Source organism: Panthera leo, chromosome A2 (genome assembly GCF_018350215.1).
Source record: "Panthera leo isolate Ple1 chromosome A2, P.leo_Ple1_pat1.1, whole genome shotgun sequence".
Classification (NCBI taxonomy): Eukaryota; Metazoa; Chordata; class Mammalia; order Carnivora; family Felidae; genus Panthera; species Panthera leo.
The window spans coordinates 35,652,525-35,673,152 of NC_056680.1; the positions used below are offsets into that span (position 1 = coordinate 35,652,525).

Here is a 20,628-nt window from a genome sequence, read left to right on the forward strand (position 1 = left end):
AAACCCAAAACCAGTAAAGAAATTGAATCAGCAATCAAAAATCTCCCAAAAAACAAGAGTCCGGGGCCAAGATGCCTTTCCAGGGGAATTCTACCAAACATTTAAAGAGGCTGTTAAGAAGCTCTTTTGAAGCTGTTCTGAAAAAATAGAAATGGAAGGAAAACATCCAAACTCTTTCTATGAAGCCAGCATTACCTTGATTCCAAGACCATACAAAGACCCCACTAAAAAAGGAGAACTATATACCAATTTCCCTGATGAACATGGATGCAAAAATGCTCAACAAGATATTAGCCAATCGGATCCAACAATACGTTAAAAAATTATTCACCATGACCAAGTGGGATTTTTACCTGGGATCCAAGGCTGGTTCAATACTTGCAAAATAATCAATGTGATTCATCACATCAATAAAAGAAAGGACAAGAACCACATTATCTTCTCAATCGATGCAAAGAAAGCATTTGACAAAATACAGCATCTTTTCTTGATAAAAACCCTCAAGAAAGTAGGGATAGAAGAATCATACCTCAAGATCATAAAAACCATCTACGAAAGATCCAATGCTAATATTATCCTCAATGGGGAAAAGCTGAGAGCTTTCCCCTCCAAGGTCAGGAACAAGACAGGGATGTCCACTCTCGCCACTGTTATTCAACATAGTACTGGAAATCTTAGTGTCAGCAATCAGACAACACAAAGAAATAAAAGGCATCCAAATCGGCCAAGAGGAGGTCAAATTTTCACTCTTCTCAGATGACATATGATATTCTGTATGGAAAACCCAAAATATTCCACCAAAAAAACTGCTAGAATTGATTCATGAATTCAGCAAAGTCACAGGATATAAAATCAATGCACAGAAATCAGACGCATTTCTATATACCAATAATGAAGCAACAAAAAGAGAAATCAAGGAATCAATCCCGTTTACAATTGCACAAAAACCCATAAAATGTCTAGGAATAAACCTAACCAAAGAGGTGAAAAATCTATACACTGAAAACTATAGAAAGCTTATGAAAGAAATTGAAGAAGACAGAAGAAAGCAGAAAAATATTCAATGCTCCTGAATAGGAAGAACAAATATTGTTAAAATGTCAATACTACCCAAAGCAATATACATATTCAATGCAATACTATCAAAATACCACCAACATTCTTCACAGAGCTAGAAACACAATCCTAAAATTTGTATGGAACCAGAAAAGACCCCAAATAGCCGAAGCAATCCTGAAAAAGAAAACCAAAGCTGGAGGCATGACAATCCCAGACTTCAAACTGTATTACAAAGCTGTAATCATCAAGACCATCAAGACAGTATGGTACTGGCACAATAAAAGACACTCAGATCAGTTGAACAGAATAGAGAACCCAGAAAGGGACCCACAAATGCATAGCTAACTAATCTGACAAAGTAGGAAAGAATATCCAATGGAATAAAGACAGTCTCTTCAGCAAGTGGTGCTGGGAAAACTGGACAGTGACATGCAGAAGAATGAACCTGGAACACTTTCTTACACCATAGACAAGAATAAACTCAAAATCGATGAAAGACCTAAATATAAGACAGGAAGCCATCACAATCCTCGAGGAGAAAGCAGAGAAAAACCTCTTTGACCTTGACTGCAGCAACTTTTTTCTCAACACGTCTCTGGAGGCAAGGGAAACAAAAGCAAAAATGAACTATTGGGACCTCATCAAAATAAAGCTTCTGCACAGCGAAGGAAACAATCAGCAAAACTAAAAGGCAACTGATGGAATGGGACAAGATATTTTCAAACGACATTATCAGATAAAGGGTTAGTATCCAAAATGTATAAAGAACTTATCAAACTCAACACCCCCAAAAACAAATCATCCAGTGAAGAAATGGGCAAAAGACATGAAAAGACACTTCTCCAAAGAAGACATCCAGATGGCCAACTAACACATGAAAAAATGCTCAGCATCACTAAGGAAATACAAATCAAAACCACAATGAGATACCACCTCACACCGTCAGAGTGGCTAACATTAACAACTCAGGCAATGACAGATGTTGGTGAGGATGCAGAGAAAGAGGATCGCTTTTGCATTTTTGGTGGCAATGCAAGCTGGTGCAGCCCCTCTGGAAAAAACTATGGAACTTACTCAAAAAATTAAAAATAGAACTACCCTCCAACCCAGCAATTGGACTACTAGGTATTTATCCAAGGGATACGGGTATGATATTTCAAAGGGGCACATGCACCCCAATATTTATAGCAGCACTATCAACAATAGCCAAAGTATGGAAAGAGCCCAATGTCCATCGATGGATGAATGGATAAAGAAGATGTGGTGTGTGTGTGTGTGTATGTGTGTGTGTGTGTGACACACACACACACACATACACACACACACACACACACAAACACTGGAGTATTACTCGGCAATCAAAAAGAATGAAATCTTGCTGTTTGCAGCTATGTGGATTCAACTAGAGGGTATTATGCTAAGCAAAATTAGTCATAGAAACACAAGTATCATAGGACTTCACTCATACGAGGACTTTAAGATAAAAAAGAGATGAACCTAATGGAAGGGAAGCAAAAATAATACAAAAACAGGGAGGGGGACAAAACATATGAGACTCTTAAATATGGAGAACAAACAGAGGGTTGCTGGAGGGGTTGCAGGAGGGGGGATGGGCTAAATGGGTAAGGGGCATTAAGGAATCTACTCCTGAAATCACTGTTGTACTATATGCTAACTTGGATGTAAATTAAAAAACACACACACACACACACACACACACACACACACAATATGATACCATTTGGGTAAAACATGCATTCATACTGCAATATACCACTTTTTCTGGAGAACTATCTCAAATACACAAACAGGCCAAAAAAAAAATGTATTGACCAAACAGATAAATGCAGTTATTCTTACAGTGGTGGCCAACAGGGATTTGGCCCAAATAATAAATGTATATAAAAAGTAAAATAAGCTACTGCAGAATAAGGTATTAATATTTTCTTTAGCAAGGGAAAGATATTAAATATGATTGCCACCCTAACTGTATTTTCCAGATCCTGATGCTTTGAGAGAAATGTAGAAGACTTCTTATATCTAAAGATTCTATGCTGGATAGAATAGAGTTTATGCTATAATTCAAAATTCTTGAAGTTTAAAATCCACACAGTAAACAAACACATTCATTTGAAAACAATCTATGATTACTGAAAATGATTATGTTCTCCATTGTGCCCAAATCATTCATGCACCAGCCAATGCGAGAGTGTGTAGAAAGAAGAAAGAGAGACAGTTCCCATCTTCAAGCAACCTAGAGATTAATGGGAACGCACACATTCGGATCTGAAAACATAACGGGATACATGTCATGAACTAGATATACAGGGAGACACCAGAGCATACAGGAGATAAGGAAGGAAAGGAGGAATTAAGTAGACAGAATGTGTGTTGTGGGGAAGAAGGCAATGATCCAGGCCAAGGATACAGGTACAAGTGCAGGATAAAAGGGAACATAAAGTAAGGCACCTAGAGGCACAGTTGGTTAAGCATCCAACTTTGGTTCAGTTCATGATCTCAGAGTTTGTGAGTTTGAGCCCTATATCAGGCTCTCTGCTGTCAGCACAGAGCCCACTTCGGATCCTCTGTCCTCCTCTCTCCCTGTCCCTTCCCCACCCACCCCCTCAAAAATAAAAAGGGAACATAAAGGACCCCACTTGGATGTGGGTAGTATAGTTGAAAGAGAGGAGGGAGACAGAGCCAGACTACACCAGGCTTCAAAAGCCAGGGTAAAGAATTTGGATTTTATTTTAAAGATACTGGGAGGTCATGCAAATGTGGTTTTAAACACAGGACTGACATGATAAGTTCTGTTTTTGCAGAAGGATCTTCTGACTGCAGGGAGGAAAATGGGAGATAGGAGTAGTAAGCTTGTCAAAATGTAATCTGGGCTCCTACACTGTGGAGGTGACAGTGGCACAGAGAATTGGAGACAAAACAGGTATGGTTTGGATTCAATTGATGGAGAAAATAAATATGTTCAGCTGTCCCGTCTGGAGAGAGAGGAACTTTGCAAATTTCTTTTAAGTGACTCTTGTTTTAATGCTAACCATCTTCTTTTATAGATTACAATCCTTTATCTGTTATCCCCAAATCCAAAAAGCTCTGAAAATGGACAGGAGTTCTGTACAATGGCAACAAAACCTGATTTGAATTAACAGGAGGTTGGTCATCTTGCCCTATCCTGTTCCGAAAGAATATTCTATATACTGCACTGTAGAAATACTAGCATCTGTGAATATGGGGTACAACTGGAAAAGACAGTAGGTTCGTTAGGTAACAGATGCTGTATGTACCATGCTGCCTTTAAAAAATCTGAATTCAGCAACACATTTGGCCCCAGGGTTTCTATGAAGAATTGCAGATGGTAAGTTGGCCATATTCACTTTCCAGATTTAACGGTCGCTGAGATCATGCTGATACCCAACTCTAGTGACCATACAGACCATAAATTTGTACCTGTGTTTGGTAGGCGAGGTGGGATATAGGAAAGTCAATTATTATTCTTGATTGTGTGATTCTGGAGTAAAGAATGCATATGTGCATTTTAATGGCTGACCTTTAGACACGCATCAAGTAAGAGTAGAAGCATTCACTTTCAGGGAGTTTTCTTGCCACTATAGATCAAGTGCTACAAGGCTTAACCTCATGTATCCATTCCCCTGGGGAATGATACTTGTTTCTAACAAGCTGTCTGCTAGAAGCGGCCAGAGGCATCAAAAGGAATCAATCCCAGGCCTCTATCAACATTCATTCATTTTTTAAAAATATTCATTGGCACAGCACTCTGCTAGGGGATTTGGAGACAATAAATGACATGTGATTCCAAACTTTTCTCAAGGAAGTTGTTCCAAAGAAGATGTTTCATAAATGTTTGTTAAAATAGTAAACTAGATATAAAGAGAATGTAAGTCTGTAACATTAAATATGAGTTGAGAAAATCAGGGTGCTAATCGCTTTGGAATTGAGAGCTTGAGATCAGGGAGAAAATTGTGTCTAGGGAAGCAACTGCTTTTTTTTTTTTTTTAATATATATATTTTTTAATGTTTATTTACTTGTGAGAGAAAGAGATAGAGAGAGAGGCATGAGCAGGGGAGGGGCAGAGATGGAGACACAGAATCCGAAGCAGGCTCCAGGCTCTGAGCTGTCAGCACAGAGCCTGACGCGGGGCTCGAACTCACAAACCATGAGGTCATGACCTGAGCTGAAGTCAGACGGTCAACCGACTGAGCCACCCAGGTGCCCCAGGAAGCAACTGCTTTGATGCACACGATTTGGATAGACAGTTGGGGAAAAAAAAAAAAATCAAAGCCTATCTCCTTGATTGTCCAGTAACAGAATTCCCTACTAGTACCTCTTGGGAAATATCATTAATTAACTTCCCTTATCCACCAAGCAATTTGTGGAGTTACAATTATGTTCATTTTCAGAGCAGCACTAACCTAGAATCAGCCTCATATTCCTTGAGTTGCAACGACTGTAAAGCAAGGAGGTTCTTGGTAGTTTTAGGCACTTTTTGCAGGATTGGAGAAAATGGACCAGAAAGGTCTTACCTTCAACGCAAGAAGGCTGAGCCCGAGTTGTGCCAGCAACCTGTCCTGGGAAGCAGGAACACTTGACTGTTTGCGATCGCTCTTCTATGCGGTTCTTATTACAGCACCTGTGCACAGCGACCACCTCACAGGTCCCTTGCTTGATTTGGTGGTGACCTGATGGATAAAGGGGGAGAAAAACAAACCCGGCGCTGTGAGGAAAAAATGAAGCTACCACACAGACGAATGATGCCATGACTACATTTTCTAACTTCCTGTTCTATGCTTAGGAATCTTTATAACTTTTCCCTTTCATATAATTTCAAATATATATAAAGGTGGTATGAATAATGCAAAAAAAAAAAAAAAAAACTCCTATGAACCTGTGGTAGTCAGAAATTCAGCCCCCAGGACCTTCAACTCCTAGTATCACAGCCACAGCTAAATTATGCTATTTACATGGCAAAAGAGATTTTGCAGATATAATTTAAATCACTAACTGGTTAGCGGCACCTGGGTGGTGCAGTCTGTTAAGTGTCCAACTCTTGAACTTGGCTCAGATCATGATCCCGGTCAGTGCGTTCAAGCCTCCCATTGGGCTCTGCACCGATGGCTCAGAACCTGCTTGGGATTCTGTCTCTCCCTCTCTCTGCTCTTCTCCCACTTGCACATGTGCGCTCTCTCCCTTCTCCCCCTCAAAAATAAACATTTAAAAATTAAAAAAAAATTTTTTTAACATTTATTTCTGAGAGACAGAGCATGAGCATGAGCATGAGCATGAGCATGAGCAGGAGAGGGGCAGAGAGAGAGGGAGACACAAAATCCAAAGCAGGCTCCAGGCTCTGAGCTCCAGGCTCTCAGCACAGAGCCCAATGTGGGGCTCGAACTCACCAGTGGTGAGATCATGACCTGAGCCAAAGTCAGACACTTAACAGACTGAGCCACCCAGGCGCCCCTAAATTTTTTTTTTAAATCACTAACTGGTTGGTCTTAAGAGAAGGAAATTATCCTGGATTGTCCAGATAGGGCTGATGTGATCACGTGAGCCCACAAAAGCAGACAAATGAAGCAGAAGGGGAAGTCAGATTGAAAACAGAAACACTCAAATCACCACTGCTGGCTTAAAGACAGAGGGGTCAAAAGGCAAGGAAATGGTGACTTCAGTCCTACAACCACAAGGAACTGAGTTCGGACAACAAACTGAATACATGTGGAAGCAGATTCTTCCCCAGAGCCTCCATAAGTAAAGCGGTCCTGCTGATACTTTGATTTTAACCCAGAGGTCAGACTCTGAGCAGAGGAACCAGCTAGTGTGCCAAACTTCTGTCCTACAGAAATAAGCCCCTAAACTTGTGGTCACTGGTCACAGCAGCAATAGCAGAATAATATAAGACCTTATGTGTAGGTTCACCATTGTTAACATGCAACCCTATTTGCCTTGGCATTGCCTCTCTTTCATGTATCTTTCTGAACCATTTGAGAGTCAGTTGCAGATACGATACCCCTTCACCCTTAAATAACACCTGAGAGTGTGTTTTCTAAGAACAAAGACATTCTCTTACATAATTATCAAAATGAGGACATTTGACGCTGATACAATGCTATTACATAATGCTATTATATAATCTACAGGTTTTCCAGATGTCCTAATAATGTCCTTTATAGCCATTATTCCCCTTGTTCAGGATCCAACCCAGGGACCTATGATGTATTTCGTTCTCACATTTCTTTAGCCTTCTTTAATCAGCTAATACTTTTCAGCCTTTATCTTTCCTAACCTTGACATTTTTAAAGAATACATGCCAGTTATTTTGTAGACTGTCCCGCAATGGTTCTTATGGCCCTGGTCAAGTCTTCAAAGATTCCAACCCCAGCTGACAGCTAACTGCAATCAGACAACCCTGAAGCCGGACCACCCAGTGAAGTCACACTCACATTTCTGATGATGAGAGAAGAGACTGTATGAAATAATATTTGTGGGTTGTTTTATGCTTCTAGGGTTTAGGCTAATTTGTTACAGAGCAATAGATAACTAATACACTAATTCTGGCTATACCAGGATTGGATAGACTTACCTCTGCTCTGATAAAAACAATGTAAACAAGATTGTGGAGGCAATGTTTAGAAATTATTAATAAAAGACAACCTTTTCAAGCCCCCTTGAGCACTCTCAATTTTCACACGTACTATTTACATATAAATTGTTCCATGAATTACAAGCAATCTCATCTACTCATTAAAACAGGTTTCCCCAAAGACTGTCAGGGGCTAATGCTCTGCTTGGTTTCTGTTGTTTGGTACATGGCCTTCAAATCACAAAACTAGTTTAAAAATCTGAATTAGGCAATGTTTTTAATCGATCAAGTTAGCCCTTCCACAAAACAACCTCTATATTATTCTGACAAGTTTCTCACCCTTCCTCTGCATACTGTGCTGTCGGTGGAAGCAAACTTCAAAATTACTGGCAAGAACAAATACTAAGGCAAAGTTTCATTTGTAAAACACATAAAAGCAGAACCAGTTCCCAGAGAATCAAACCACCATCATGAGAGAGAGTTTTCAATCTACTACAGAAGAAAACATCAAGTGATTACAACTATAAACCTAATTAAACGTATACAACAAGAATGCAGATTTCCCACAGGTAGTTATACACAAACTGTAAAAATTAAGTAAAAATAAATCGTAATTACAATGTGAGGAAAGTAGCATGGGAATTTAGTGCTGAGTAAGCAGAAAAGTAAGGACTTTGAAGAGTTCATGAGGAGATCCTGTCTCTGGTTTCCAATTGCAAGCAAACACAGTCAGGTCAAACATTCCATGAATGGCTAGCCATGTAGTTGGGGGGGGGCCAAGGTGAATTTATCCTCAGTCCTCCAACAGTGTCTTCCCCTCCCTGTTGGCCACTGTTGCCATTTGCTCAGCTGCCACAACAAAGTACCACAGGCTGGGTGGCTTAAGTAACAGATCAAGATGCTGGCCAATTCAGTTCCTGGTGAGAGCTTTCTTCCTGGCTTCCGGCAACCAGCTGCCTTCTTACTATGCACTCATGCAGCAAAGACAGTGCTCGGCTGTCTCTTCCTTTTTTTTTTCCTTCCCATGAAAACACCAACTCTCCCTTATGACCTCACTTAACCTTTATTATCTCCTGATAGACTCTGTCTCCAAATATAGTCACATTTGGGCATTAGTGCTTCGACATATGAATTGGGTGGGGGGGGGGGGGACACAAATATTCCATCTATATAACAGCCATCATGCATTAATTAGATTTTTTTAAAGTTTATTTATTTATTTTAAGAGAGAGAGAGAGTGAGAGTGAGCATGAGCAGGGGAAGGGAAGAGAGACAATCCCAAGCAGGCTCCGCTCTGTCAGTGCAGAGTCCCATGCAGGGCTCGATCTCACAAACCGTGAGAGCATGATCTGAGCTGCTATCAAGAGTCAGAGGCTTAACTGACTGAGCCACCCAGGCGCCCCACAGTAATTAGATTTTAAATGACCCTAGAGAGTCATGAAGATAGCACTTAACCTCCTTAAGAAAATAAAGGAAATGTGTTTTAGCAACTTAAAATAGTTGAGAAGTGATTGGACATTTACTAATATTATAGTTGCTTAGAATTTTGCTGCTAGTTAGATAGCCATCCACGAATACAAACAGATTTTTTTTTTCCTTTTCACAAACTTGTCTCTGAATAATCAGCTTGCTGGTCTAGGATTTTATTCACATATACAGACCACTGACTATTGTACTTCATTGATTTTTAAGATACATATTTTTCTCATCTTTAACATTTCAGGAGCTATCACAACTGATAGCATCTTATCACTGTAATTGGCAATGCTTTTCTTTCTTAGAAATACACAAAACAGCAGTCTGTCTCACAATCGATGGTCTTAGATTTGATAAAATAGGGTAGTTTGCAGGCACTGTTTTAAATTCTTTAGAAATACTTTCCTATGTAATCTTACAAAAATGCTATGATGTGGGTCCTATTTTCATTCCTTTTGCACGTTTAACAGAATGTACAAACATTAATTTGCCCAAGGTCACACAACTAGAAATTGAAAAATAGAGAGACATAAACCCAGGCAGTGTCTGGACTGTCAAAGTGTGCAGGGGAAAGGTAGTAGCTGTAGTAACTACTATTTCACTAAGTGGAGCCAAAACGGCATCTCCACCTCAGCCAATCACAAGAAATGGCTCAGTCTCCCACTGAAAACATCTTTCCTCCATGAGGACGGTGTCTGCGGGACTCTATACAGTCACTAGGTCTAGTCGTCTGTGTACTGATAACACTGGACTGTGGTCTTTGAGTAAGAATAGCCCTCATTTCTTTATAACCTACAGTTTCTGGTGGAGGCGGTAAGTCTTCAGAAACGAGTTCTTAAAAGTGCTTAAGGAACGAGAGCAGAAGACAGGAATCCATTGTGGGCTGCAATGCACAAAAACCACAGATCGTACTTGCTTGAGCAGTTCATCTTGTATTAGCCAGGGCTCTAAGAAACTGGCTCACGTGCTTATGGAAGCTGAAAATTCCTAAGATCTTTAGGGTAAAGGCACTAAGATGGAGATTCCCGGGAGCCAAAAGTTCAGTTCAAGTCTGAGTCCAAGGGCTTGATGAGACCCAGGAGAACCCATGTTGGCATTCCAGCTCAACGAATGGAAGGCTCAAAACTCAGCAAGAGCTGATGTTTCAGCTCGCAATGGCAGGAAAAGATTAATGTCCCAATCCACAGTCAGGAATAATTCCCTCTTATTCAGGGGAAAATCAGCCTTTTTGTTCTACTTAGGCCTTCAACTGATTGGATAAGGCCCACCCACATTAAGGAGGGAAATCTTTACTCAATCTATCAATTTGAATGCAAAACTCCTCCAAAACATCCTCAAAAAACACACAAAATAAAGTGTGACCAAGTACCTGGGCACCCCATGGCCCAGTCAAGTAGTTATATAAAATAAGCCACCATAAACATCACACAACTATGTAGTGTAGTCCTGTTACTTGGGGGGAAAAATGAAAGCTTTTAAAACAGACAAGAAATTTTCATGGTAAACTCACTTTTCTAGAAAAGTACAGGAGGGATGCCTTGCACAATAAGATTGGTACCAACGAGTGGCCACTACCAATAAATTCACTTAAAGATACATCTCCCTCTTCAGCAACAGGAAACATTTTGGTTGGGGATCCATCTTGAAAACTAAAGTAAATATGTATACATAAGAGAGGTTGCAGCTGAAACTTTTCATATGGGATTTACCTTACTGTTTCAAGGTATGAACTAGGACAGGTAAGACTAAGTTATCCAGGAGTAGAGCTGTTCTCTGAAGAAAAACTGGCTGAAGAAAAAACAAAACTCTATCCTCTTGATGCTGTCTCTTAATCCCTGTGAGCTGCTAGGCCATTTCCCTGCCAGTTTTGTCTGGGTAGGTAGAAGGGAAGATATTTATTTCTATTTATTTAACCAACACTTGGATACAATATGCTACAGACTAGACACTGTTCTCAGTGCTCTTGAAGACATATCTTCTAAATGTGGAAAATTGACATTGTTCCTTGATGCCTTTCCACACTTCTGACCTTGCAACCAGGTGGGGTAGGCATACTTTCTTTTTTGGGGGGAAAATAAAAGGTGACTTAAGATATTAGCAAGACTCTAAAATCTAAGATACACAATTCTTCATTCACCTGAAGTTAATGTGGACATCATCTAAAGTATTATGATCATTCTTAAAACATTAATTTACTACTACGCAATTGCTAGAGAAGATGGATTAAACTTATCTGGAGAGTAAACTGTTTAAATGCTTATCTTTTTTTGCTTATTAACTATGCTTTTTAGAGACGTTGCGAACAACAAAGGAAATGTTCATTTGTCTCAATGCAGTGAAAGCCCTTCCACTGTTCAGGAGAGAAACTACAAAACTTCATTTGCAACAGAAGTTCTTTCACTGAAACTATTTGAAAGCCAACAGAGACACAGGAGGCATCAGATGAGAGTGATGTGCTTCCTGCTATTATTTCCCTTGGATCCTTTTCCTTTTGTTCAAATCCCTTTTCCCCCTTCCTTCTCCTGCCTAGCACAAGAACATACACCCTTAAAAGGAAGCCTCACACTCCAGTGATCTTCTTAGAAGGCATTTATTTGAGTGTGGTTTTCTCTGTGGCATTCTCATCCTTTCTCTCCACGAAAGCACGACAGAGGAAAGAGAATGCTGAAAAGAATTCATGAAAAGAAAGCAGACAACGAGGCATCTCCTACATTTCTCAACTTTCTCCCCCTATGCCTGCCCCAGGTTGGCTTTCAGTCACAAAGGGATATGTCATAGTACCGATGTAAAACAATGGTAGCCATGGGACTAGCTGGGCAAGTTTGGTAACTTACTTGTGGAGACAAGTATCTTCTGAGCTCACACTAGGCATCAGGCCCCCTGCTGGCAATGACGATAGAACAATAAAGAAGCCACATGGCCTGTGGTCTTAACAAGTAGAGAGACTTGAAGAAAATATCTCACAAGACTCCCAAGGAGGAAATGGCCTTCTCCTTAGCTTCTGGTAACGACAGAGGGAGCCATGGCCTTGCAGTCAGAATTGCTGAGCTAGGATGCTACCTTGCAGACTTGGGTAATTCCAAGGAGGCTCTCACTCTCATTTTCTCAGACACAAGGAATTTATTATCTACATCACATGATGGTTATAAATCTTAAACTGCTTAATGAACATAGTGAACTACTTGAAAAACCATGGATGTTGAATAAATGACTTGTTTTTGTTGACACATTTATTCAATAAATATTTGTTGAGCATTTACTCCGTGCTGGCACATGCAAACAATGCTGAACAAAACAGGCCCCCAAATATCCTCTTCCTCAAGGACTTTTCATATTTTAGTAATGAAAGAAACACAAAGCAGGAAAGATACAATTTAAAATGGGGAGGGCCTCAGAAACTAACATTTGAGCGAGAAATTAAAGCAGTAAGAGAGTAAGTCCTGAAGATATCAGAGGGAAAGAGGCCCTTAAAGCTAGAGCTATGTGAGAGAAGGAAAAATTAATAGTAGATGCCAGAGAAATAATGGAGGGTGAATGGGCAGATTATAGAGGGCCTCATGGGTCACTGGGGGCTTGGGCTTTTACTTATAATGGGGTGGGAAGTCGCTGGAGATTATGAACTTAGAATGACCTGATCAGACATATATTTTGTAAAGATCTACTATGAGCAGAAGAGTAAGGATGAAAGCAGGGACATAGCACCTGCCCATAGTAATCCAAGGAGAGGTGATAATAGCTTGGACCATCATAGCAGTGGAAATGATAAGAAAATGTCAGGTTCTGGATTTATTTCGAAAGTAGAAGGGACAGGATTTGTTGATGGCTTAAATTTAAGATGTGAGAGGAAGAGAGGAGTCAATGCTGACTCCAAAATTATAGACCTGAACAATAAGAATAGTGGGTTGTCCCTTAAATTAATGAGTGAAAAACTAGGAGCTTGGTTATTAAGTTTTAAATGCCAATTAGATATTTAACTGAGGAAGGTCAAATAGGCAGTAAGACATTTGAGTCTGGAATTCAAGAGAGAAGTCTGGTTTTCAGATGGACAGTTACTTACCACTGGAATATAGGATGGTATTTAAAGTCATGGCACACTGGATAAAATCTCCAAAAGAGTAATTGTAGCCAGAGGGAAAAAAAAAAAATTATTTATGTGTTGAGTTTGGAAGAAAAGAAAAAATAGCCAGTGGCCTTAAAAGAACCAAAAGTGAATGCATAAGGTCAAAGAGGTGGGTTCAAGATGGTAACAGAGCAAGATCTTGAACTCACCTCCTCTCACAGACTCAGCAAATCTACAACTACGTATGGAATAATTCCCTCTAAAGGGGCCTGAAAAATCACTTTAGAGAACGTCCACAACAAAGGGTAAAAGGACAGCATTGAGACAGGAAGAGGCAGAGACATGAACTCACCAGGAAAAAAATCATCCCAGCCTCAGTGCCTCACAACCAGAAGACATTACAATGGTACAGAACTTTTCCTTGAGAAGCAAGGGATTCGATCTCCACATCAGACACCAACCCTGCGCAGGATAGACAAGCCCCCAAATACCAGGCTTTGAAAACTGATGAGGATTATGCTCAGGAGAACTATCAAACTGTGGGGACTGGAAACACTGTGTAAAGGGGCTCATGTGCACAATCACTTGACCTAGAAACCAGCTCAATAATACCAATCTGAAAAGCACATACACCCTAGACAACAGAGATCCACTTACCAATTGTACAGTGTCTGTTACAAAGGCAGCAGACAGCAGAGACTCTCCACAGAAAATAAGACACTGGTGGGAGCCATTTTTGTGATCTCAGTCTACCTTATTGATACTGGCACCGAATGGGTGTCATTTTAGAATTCTCCCCCTAACCTGCTAGCACCAGTGGGTAGTACCACTGAGAACTCTGCCCACAAATGCACAGAAGCAGTTGCTGATGAACCCCAACCTTGGACCAGGGGCCAGACCCACCCACCTAACATAGGAGGACCAAAATATTACAGCAAATATTAACAGGCATAAAGAGAAAAAATAGGCAGTAATATAATAGTAGTTGAGAATGTGAACACCTCACTTACATCAATGCACAGATCATCCAGACAAAAAATCAGGAGGGAAACATTAGCCTTAAATGACACATCAGAACAGATGGACTTAGCAGATATATACAGAATCATCTATAGAAAAGCAGCAGAATACACATTCTACTCAAGTGCCCATGGAACATTCTCCAAGATACATTCCATTTCAGGCCACAGAATAAGTCTCAATAATTCAAGAAAACTGAAATAATTTCAAGCATCTTATTTAACCACAATGGTATGAAACTAGAAATTAAATACAAAAATAAAACTGGAAAAAACACCAAAACATGGAGATTAAACAACATGCTGCTGAAAAATCAGCGGGTCTTTGGACAAAAAATAAATTAAAAAAATACCTAGAGACAACTGAAAACAAAAATATGATAAAACAAAATCTACAGGATGCAGCAAAAGTGGTTTCTAAGAGGGAAGTTCATAGCAATGCAGGCCTACCTTAAGAAATAAGAAAAATATCAAATAAAAAATCTCCCTTTACATGTAAAGGACCTAGACAAAAAAGAATAGGTAAAGCCCCAAATTAGTAGAGGGATGGAAATAATAAAGATCAAAGTGAAGAGAAATGAAATTGAGACTAAAAAGATAAATTATATTAAAAAAAATAAATTATTGTCAAGTTAGCTAACATACAGGGTATAGTGTGCTCTTGGCTTTGGGAGTAAATTTCCATGATTCATCACTTACATACAACACCCAGTGCTCTCCCACCATTTGCTCTCCTCAATCCCCATCACCCATTCCCCCCCCCCGCCACACCTCCCATCAACCCTCAGTTTGTTCTCTGTATTTAAGAGTCTCATGATTTGCCTCCCTCTCTGTTTGAAACTATTAAAAAGATAATTTAAAAGATCAGTGAAACTAAGCTGGTTCATTGACAAACACATAGACAAACCAACCTAAATAAATAAATAAATAAATAAATAAATAAATAAATAAATAAAATAGAGGACTCAAATAAATAAAATTTGAAATGAAAGAGGCAAAGTTATAACTGATAGCATAGAAATAAAAGTATCAAGAGACTACTACAAACAATTATATGCCTTCAAACTGGATAACCAAGAACAAATGGATAAATTCCAAGAAACATACAATCTTCCAAGACTGATTCAGGAACAAACAGAAAATCTGAAAGGACCATTTACTAGTAAGGATATTAAAATACTAATCAAATACCTCCCAACCAACAACAGACCAGGACTAGATGTCTTCAATGGTAAGTTCTACCATCCATCCAAAAAAGAATTAATACCTATCCATCTCAAACTCTTCCAAAAACTAACAGTGGGTAAAACTTCCAAACACATTTTATGAGGCCAGCAATACCATGATACCAAAACCAAACAAGGATACCACACTCACAAAAATTACAGGCCAATATTCTTGATGTATATGGATGCAAAAATCCTCACCAAATTACTAGAATGCTTAATTCAACAAAACATTAAAAGTATCATACATAACAATCAAGTGGGATTTATTCCAGAGAGCAGGGAAGGTTCAACATCTGCAAATCAATCTACATAATATATCACATTAATAAAATGAAAGATAAAACTATACAATCATCTCCCAAGATACAGAAAAGCACTTAACAAAATTCAACATCCGTTTATGATATAAAGTCTCAACCAAATGGGCTTAGAGGGGATATACATCAACATAATAAAAGCCATATATAACAATCCTACAGCTAACCTCAACTCAATGATGAAAAGATGAAAGCCTTTCCTCAAAAATCCAGAAGACAAGGATGCCTACTTTTCCACTTTTATTCAACCCAGTACTGTAAATTCTAGCTACAGTGATTAGGCAAGAAAAATAAATAAGAAGCATCCAAATCAGAAAGGAAAAAAGAAAACCATTTGCAAATGACATACTATATTTAGAAAACACCAAAAAACTACTGGGGTAAATGAATTCATTGAATTCACAAGATACAAAATCAATATACAGAAATTTGGGCATTCCTATCCACTAAAAAACAAACAACTAGCAGAAAGAAATTAAGAAAACAATACCATTTACAATTGTATCAAAAAAGAGTATAATTCCTAAGAACAAATTTAACCAAGGAGACAATGGCATTTTTCACAGAAGCAGAACAAATTATTCTAAAATTTGTATGGAACTACCAAAGACCTCAAGCAGCCAAAGCAACCTGGAGAAAGAAGACCAAAACTGGAGGTATCAGGCTCCCTGATTTTAAACTACACTACAAAGCTATACTAACCAAAGCAGTATGGTATTGGCAACAGAAACAAATGATCAACAGAACAGAACTGAAAGCCAATAAAAACACAAACATATATAGGGACAATCTATAAGAAGGAGCCAAGAACATACAAGGAAGAAAAGTCGGTTCAATAAATGGTGTTGGAAAAACTGACACAAATGCAAGAATGAAAGTAGACCGTATTTACATCATACACAAAATTAATTTAAAATAGATGGACTTGAATGGAAGACTCGAAACCATAAAATTCTTGTAAGAAAAAATGGGCAGTAAATTCATCAGTCTCAGCAACATCTTTGTGACTCCAAAGGCAAGGAGAAAATAAACAAATGAGACCACATCAAATAAACAGCTTCTGCATAGCAGAGTAGACCATCATTAAATGTTAAGGCAATCTAAAGGAATGTGCAAAGATATCTGCAAACTGTCTACGTGATCAGGTGCAAATATGCAAAATATATAAAGAGCTCCTAGGGCTCAACAACAACAAAAATAAAAACACTTAAAAAACGGGCAGAGGATTGGAGTATACATTTCTTCAAAGAAGATATACAGATTGCCAACAGACACATGAAAAGATGCTCAACATCACTAATTCTTAGGTAAATGCAAACGAAAACAGAGTAAGGTAACACCTTATACCTGTCCGGGTAGCTCTTATCAAAAAGACAAGGAATAACGAGTTTAACAAGGCAAGGATGTGGAAAAAAAGAAAACCTTCATACACTGTTGGTCACATTGTAAACTGGCATAGTCACTATCTAAAACAGTGTGCAAATTTCTCAAAAAATTAAGAATACAACTAACATATGACCCAGCTATTCCATCTCTGGATATTTATCCAAATAATACAAACATACTTAAGTCAAAAAGATATATGTACCCTTTTGTTCGCTGCAGCATTTATTTAAAATAGTCAAGATATGGAAACAAACTAAGTATCCATCAATAAATGAATAAAGATGTGAACACACAGACACAGCAACATGCAGGGAATACTGAGCCAGAAAAAATGAAATCTTGTCATTTGGACAATATAGATGGGCTTCTGAGGGTATTATGCTAAATGCACTAAGTCAGACACAGAAAGACAAATACTGTATGATTCCATTCACCTGTGGAATGTAAAAAACAAAATAGATAAACAAACCAGAAACAGACTCATGGAAACATCAAATAAACTACAGGTTACTCAAGGTGGAAGGTATTAGAGGGCAGGTGACATAAATAGGTGAAGGGGATTAAGAACTAATATATGAGTCACAGGGATATAATACACATCATGGGGAATATAGGCAGTAATCCTAGAATAATTTTTGTATGATGACAGATGGTAACAACTTGTCATGGGGATCATTACATCATGTATAAAAATATCAAATCACTATGGTGTGAAACTAAAACTCTAACAATACTGTATGTCAAATACACACAAGTGCAAATACACACATGTCAACACACACACACACACACACACACACACACACACACACAATAGCTCCCACTTTAATTATAATACAAAAGCTGGCTTTAATTAACAACACATAACTTTTCAATGTTACGTTGAAATACCACTTAACATTTTAGTGGAACGAATCTTCCATTATTTCACAAGCAGTCCATCAAACTGTCTGTACACCCCCCATCCCCAAATTCACTTGTTGAAGCCCTAAACTCCAAGTGACCACAGTTGTAGATAAGGCCTTTTCAAGGTAATTAAGGTTAAGTGAGATCTTAAGGGCAGGGCCCTAATCCAGCAAGACTGGTGTCCCTTCTCTCCATACAGGCACAGTGGGAAGGCTACATGACGTCACAGTGAGAAGGTAGCCATCTGCACACCAGGAATCAAGTCTCCACCAGGATATGAATTTGCTAACACATGGATGTTGGACTTCTAGCTTCTAAAGCTATGAGAAAATAACTTTCTGATGTTTAAGCCACCTGATCTCTCCTTTTTTGTAATGGCAGGCCAAGGTGACTAATATACACTGTTACTTATTAATTCTAACTTTAGAGAATGAGTAAAGGTGACATACTTCAGATCAAGGGGTATCGCACTAATAACATGACTGGGCAAAACAAATCTTTGGGGATCACTCATGTTTCTGAAAAAGTCTCTCTCCATGTGTGCATGGGTACAGGTGTGTGTCCGTGAAACTGCTTTTACCATTCATTACAGAGTATTGGGAAATATCAAGTAAAAGGCATGATTTTTGTCTTTACCTGCTGGTGGTCTGGATTCTGCCTGCCTTAGTTTACAGCAACAAAGACTACTACAATGCCAAATTGTACTGGAGAATGGTCTGGTCCTTTGGAAATATACGTAGCTTGCCACTTACTTATAAACAATTCAGAAAAAAAATGGCAAGATAGGCAGACAGATTTTTAACTGGTAGTTCCAATATGATAGGGTATAATGTGATAACTCTTGTAAGAGATATAAAGATGTTCATTCTACTTTCCTTCCAACCCTTCTTTAGGTTTTCTAACTGTGCAAATATGAAATTGGGGGGTGTAGATGGAGGCAAGCTAACATTACAAGAAATAACTAGAAGGCATTATAGAGCTATAGACCCCAGATGCCTGTTTAAAAAACCAATCTGCCATCTCTCTACTTCTGTGAGGTTTCCAACAAGGGGCTTCACTTCTCTTTGCCTTGGTTTCCATATCTGCAAAATAATAAACCTTCAGAGGTTTGATGTGAGCATAAAGCTAATATAGAGAGTACCACATGGCATATAGTAGCTGCTCAATAAATATTAGTAATACTAGTAATAATAATACACTACATACTATCATAACTATTATTACTCTATTATTAGAAACTATTAATTTTTTTAATGTTTATTTATTTATTTTGAGAGAGAATGAGCAAGTAGTGGAAGAGCTAAGAGAGGAAGAGAGTGAATCCCAAGCAGTGCAGAGCCCGATGTGGGGCTTGATCCCACGACCCTGGGATCATGACCTAGGGTCAAGAGTTGAACATTCAACCAATTGCACCACCCAGACGTCCCTATTATAAACTATTTAAACAATTAGTAAACTGGGAAGATCTAGGAAGAAATACAAAAAACTAGATTCAATTCATTTTCCAAAAAATTATACTTCTCACAATAAGGAAAAAGTAAATGCCTTCTCAGAGCAAGAAATCAGCATTGCAAAGGCCCCTTAGCCAACTGATATTCATTGTTTCTGAGATAGGAGATAGTCAGCCATCTTTGTTTTAATTTTTTCCAGCATGGCACATGAATCCATTTACTTCCCCCCAAGTTTTCATCCAGTACCTCCTCAAACCCTGAGCTGTCCGATCAAAAACCAGGTGATAACAAACTTAGGCATTTCCAATGATGTGAGTCTTGACTCCTATCCATCCTGGACACGCCAGTTCCTATTTCTCTGGCTCCTGGTTTTACTACTGCCTAATACTTTTACTGGTTTCAAAATCAGCAGGATCACCAGGGGACAGGAAATCAAATGAAGTGCCTCCCCATGCCAGTGGATGAGACTGAGCACCCTTCCTCTGAAAGGGGAACATAACTGCAGAGACATAGAAGAGACTGCCAAAAGCCTCTCCAGGTAGAGGCAACTGATGAAGCAGAGAGCCCACATTACACTTTACCCATGCCTCCCCTCTGAGTCCCAGTCTGCCTCCCCCTCTTTCCTAGCACACAAAAAAAGGAGGGGGACAATTAAATGTAAGGTTTATTTGAAAAACAAAAAGAAGGACAAGTGAAATTGCTGTGTTCAAAGAACATGTTTAAAAAGCGATACGTACAAAATAAAAGCAAATGAGAATTAAAGATAAAATAAACAAGGCTTGTTTTAGTCCCTGCAAATCCCTTTCAATATCTGCATTTGTGATTTCAGTAACATTTCATACATAGCTGGATAGATTTATTTGTTCTACTAAATTTGTATGCACAACCATCTCAGTAGACAAAAATAAATGTATGCACATATAATGTAGAAATTGGCGATACGCTTCTATTTGTACATTTAAAATACAAAAAGTATATATGTATTTTTAACATTCTCCCTTAGGAAATTTTGTTCTATTTTACTTTCTAATGGAAATAGACTCTAGCAAGAAACTGCATAATGTTTTTCATCATACCCTAAACAATATTTTAGGTGTTACTTAAACACTCTCTTATA

At 38.7% G+C, this 20,628-nt stretch overlaps 1 protein-coding gene across 8 annotated transcripts in view; it reads right to left on the reverse strand.

The window, feature by feature from the left end:
• Positions 1 to 20,628, reverse strand: part of TAFA4 (TAFA chemokine like family member 4) — a 173,175-nt gene that overhangs the window by 19,899 nt on the left and 132,648 nt on the right. For 6 of the 8 annotated variants that reach the window (XM_042929937.1, XM_042929935.1, XM_042929938.1 and 3 more), the window contains one exon: positions 5,614 to 5,769. In XM_042929937.1, coding sequence (XP_042785871.1) covers positions 5,614 to 5,769 — 156 coding nt within the window. Of the gene's footprint in view, positions 1 to 5,613; positions 5,770 to 8,285; positions 8,657 to 11,707; positions 11,923 to 20,628 lie in introns of those variants that run through there. The other 2 variants (XM_042929940.1, XM_042929941.1) reach the window with 2 other exon arrangements.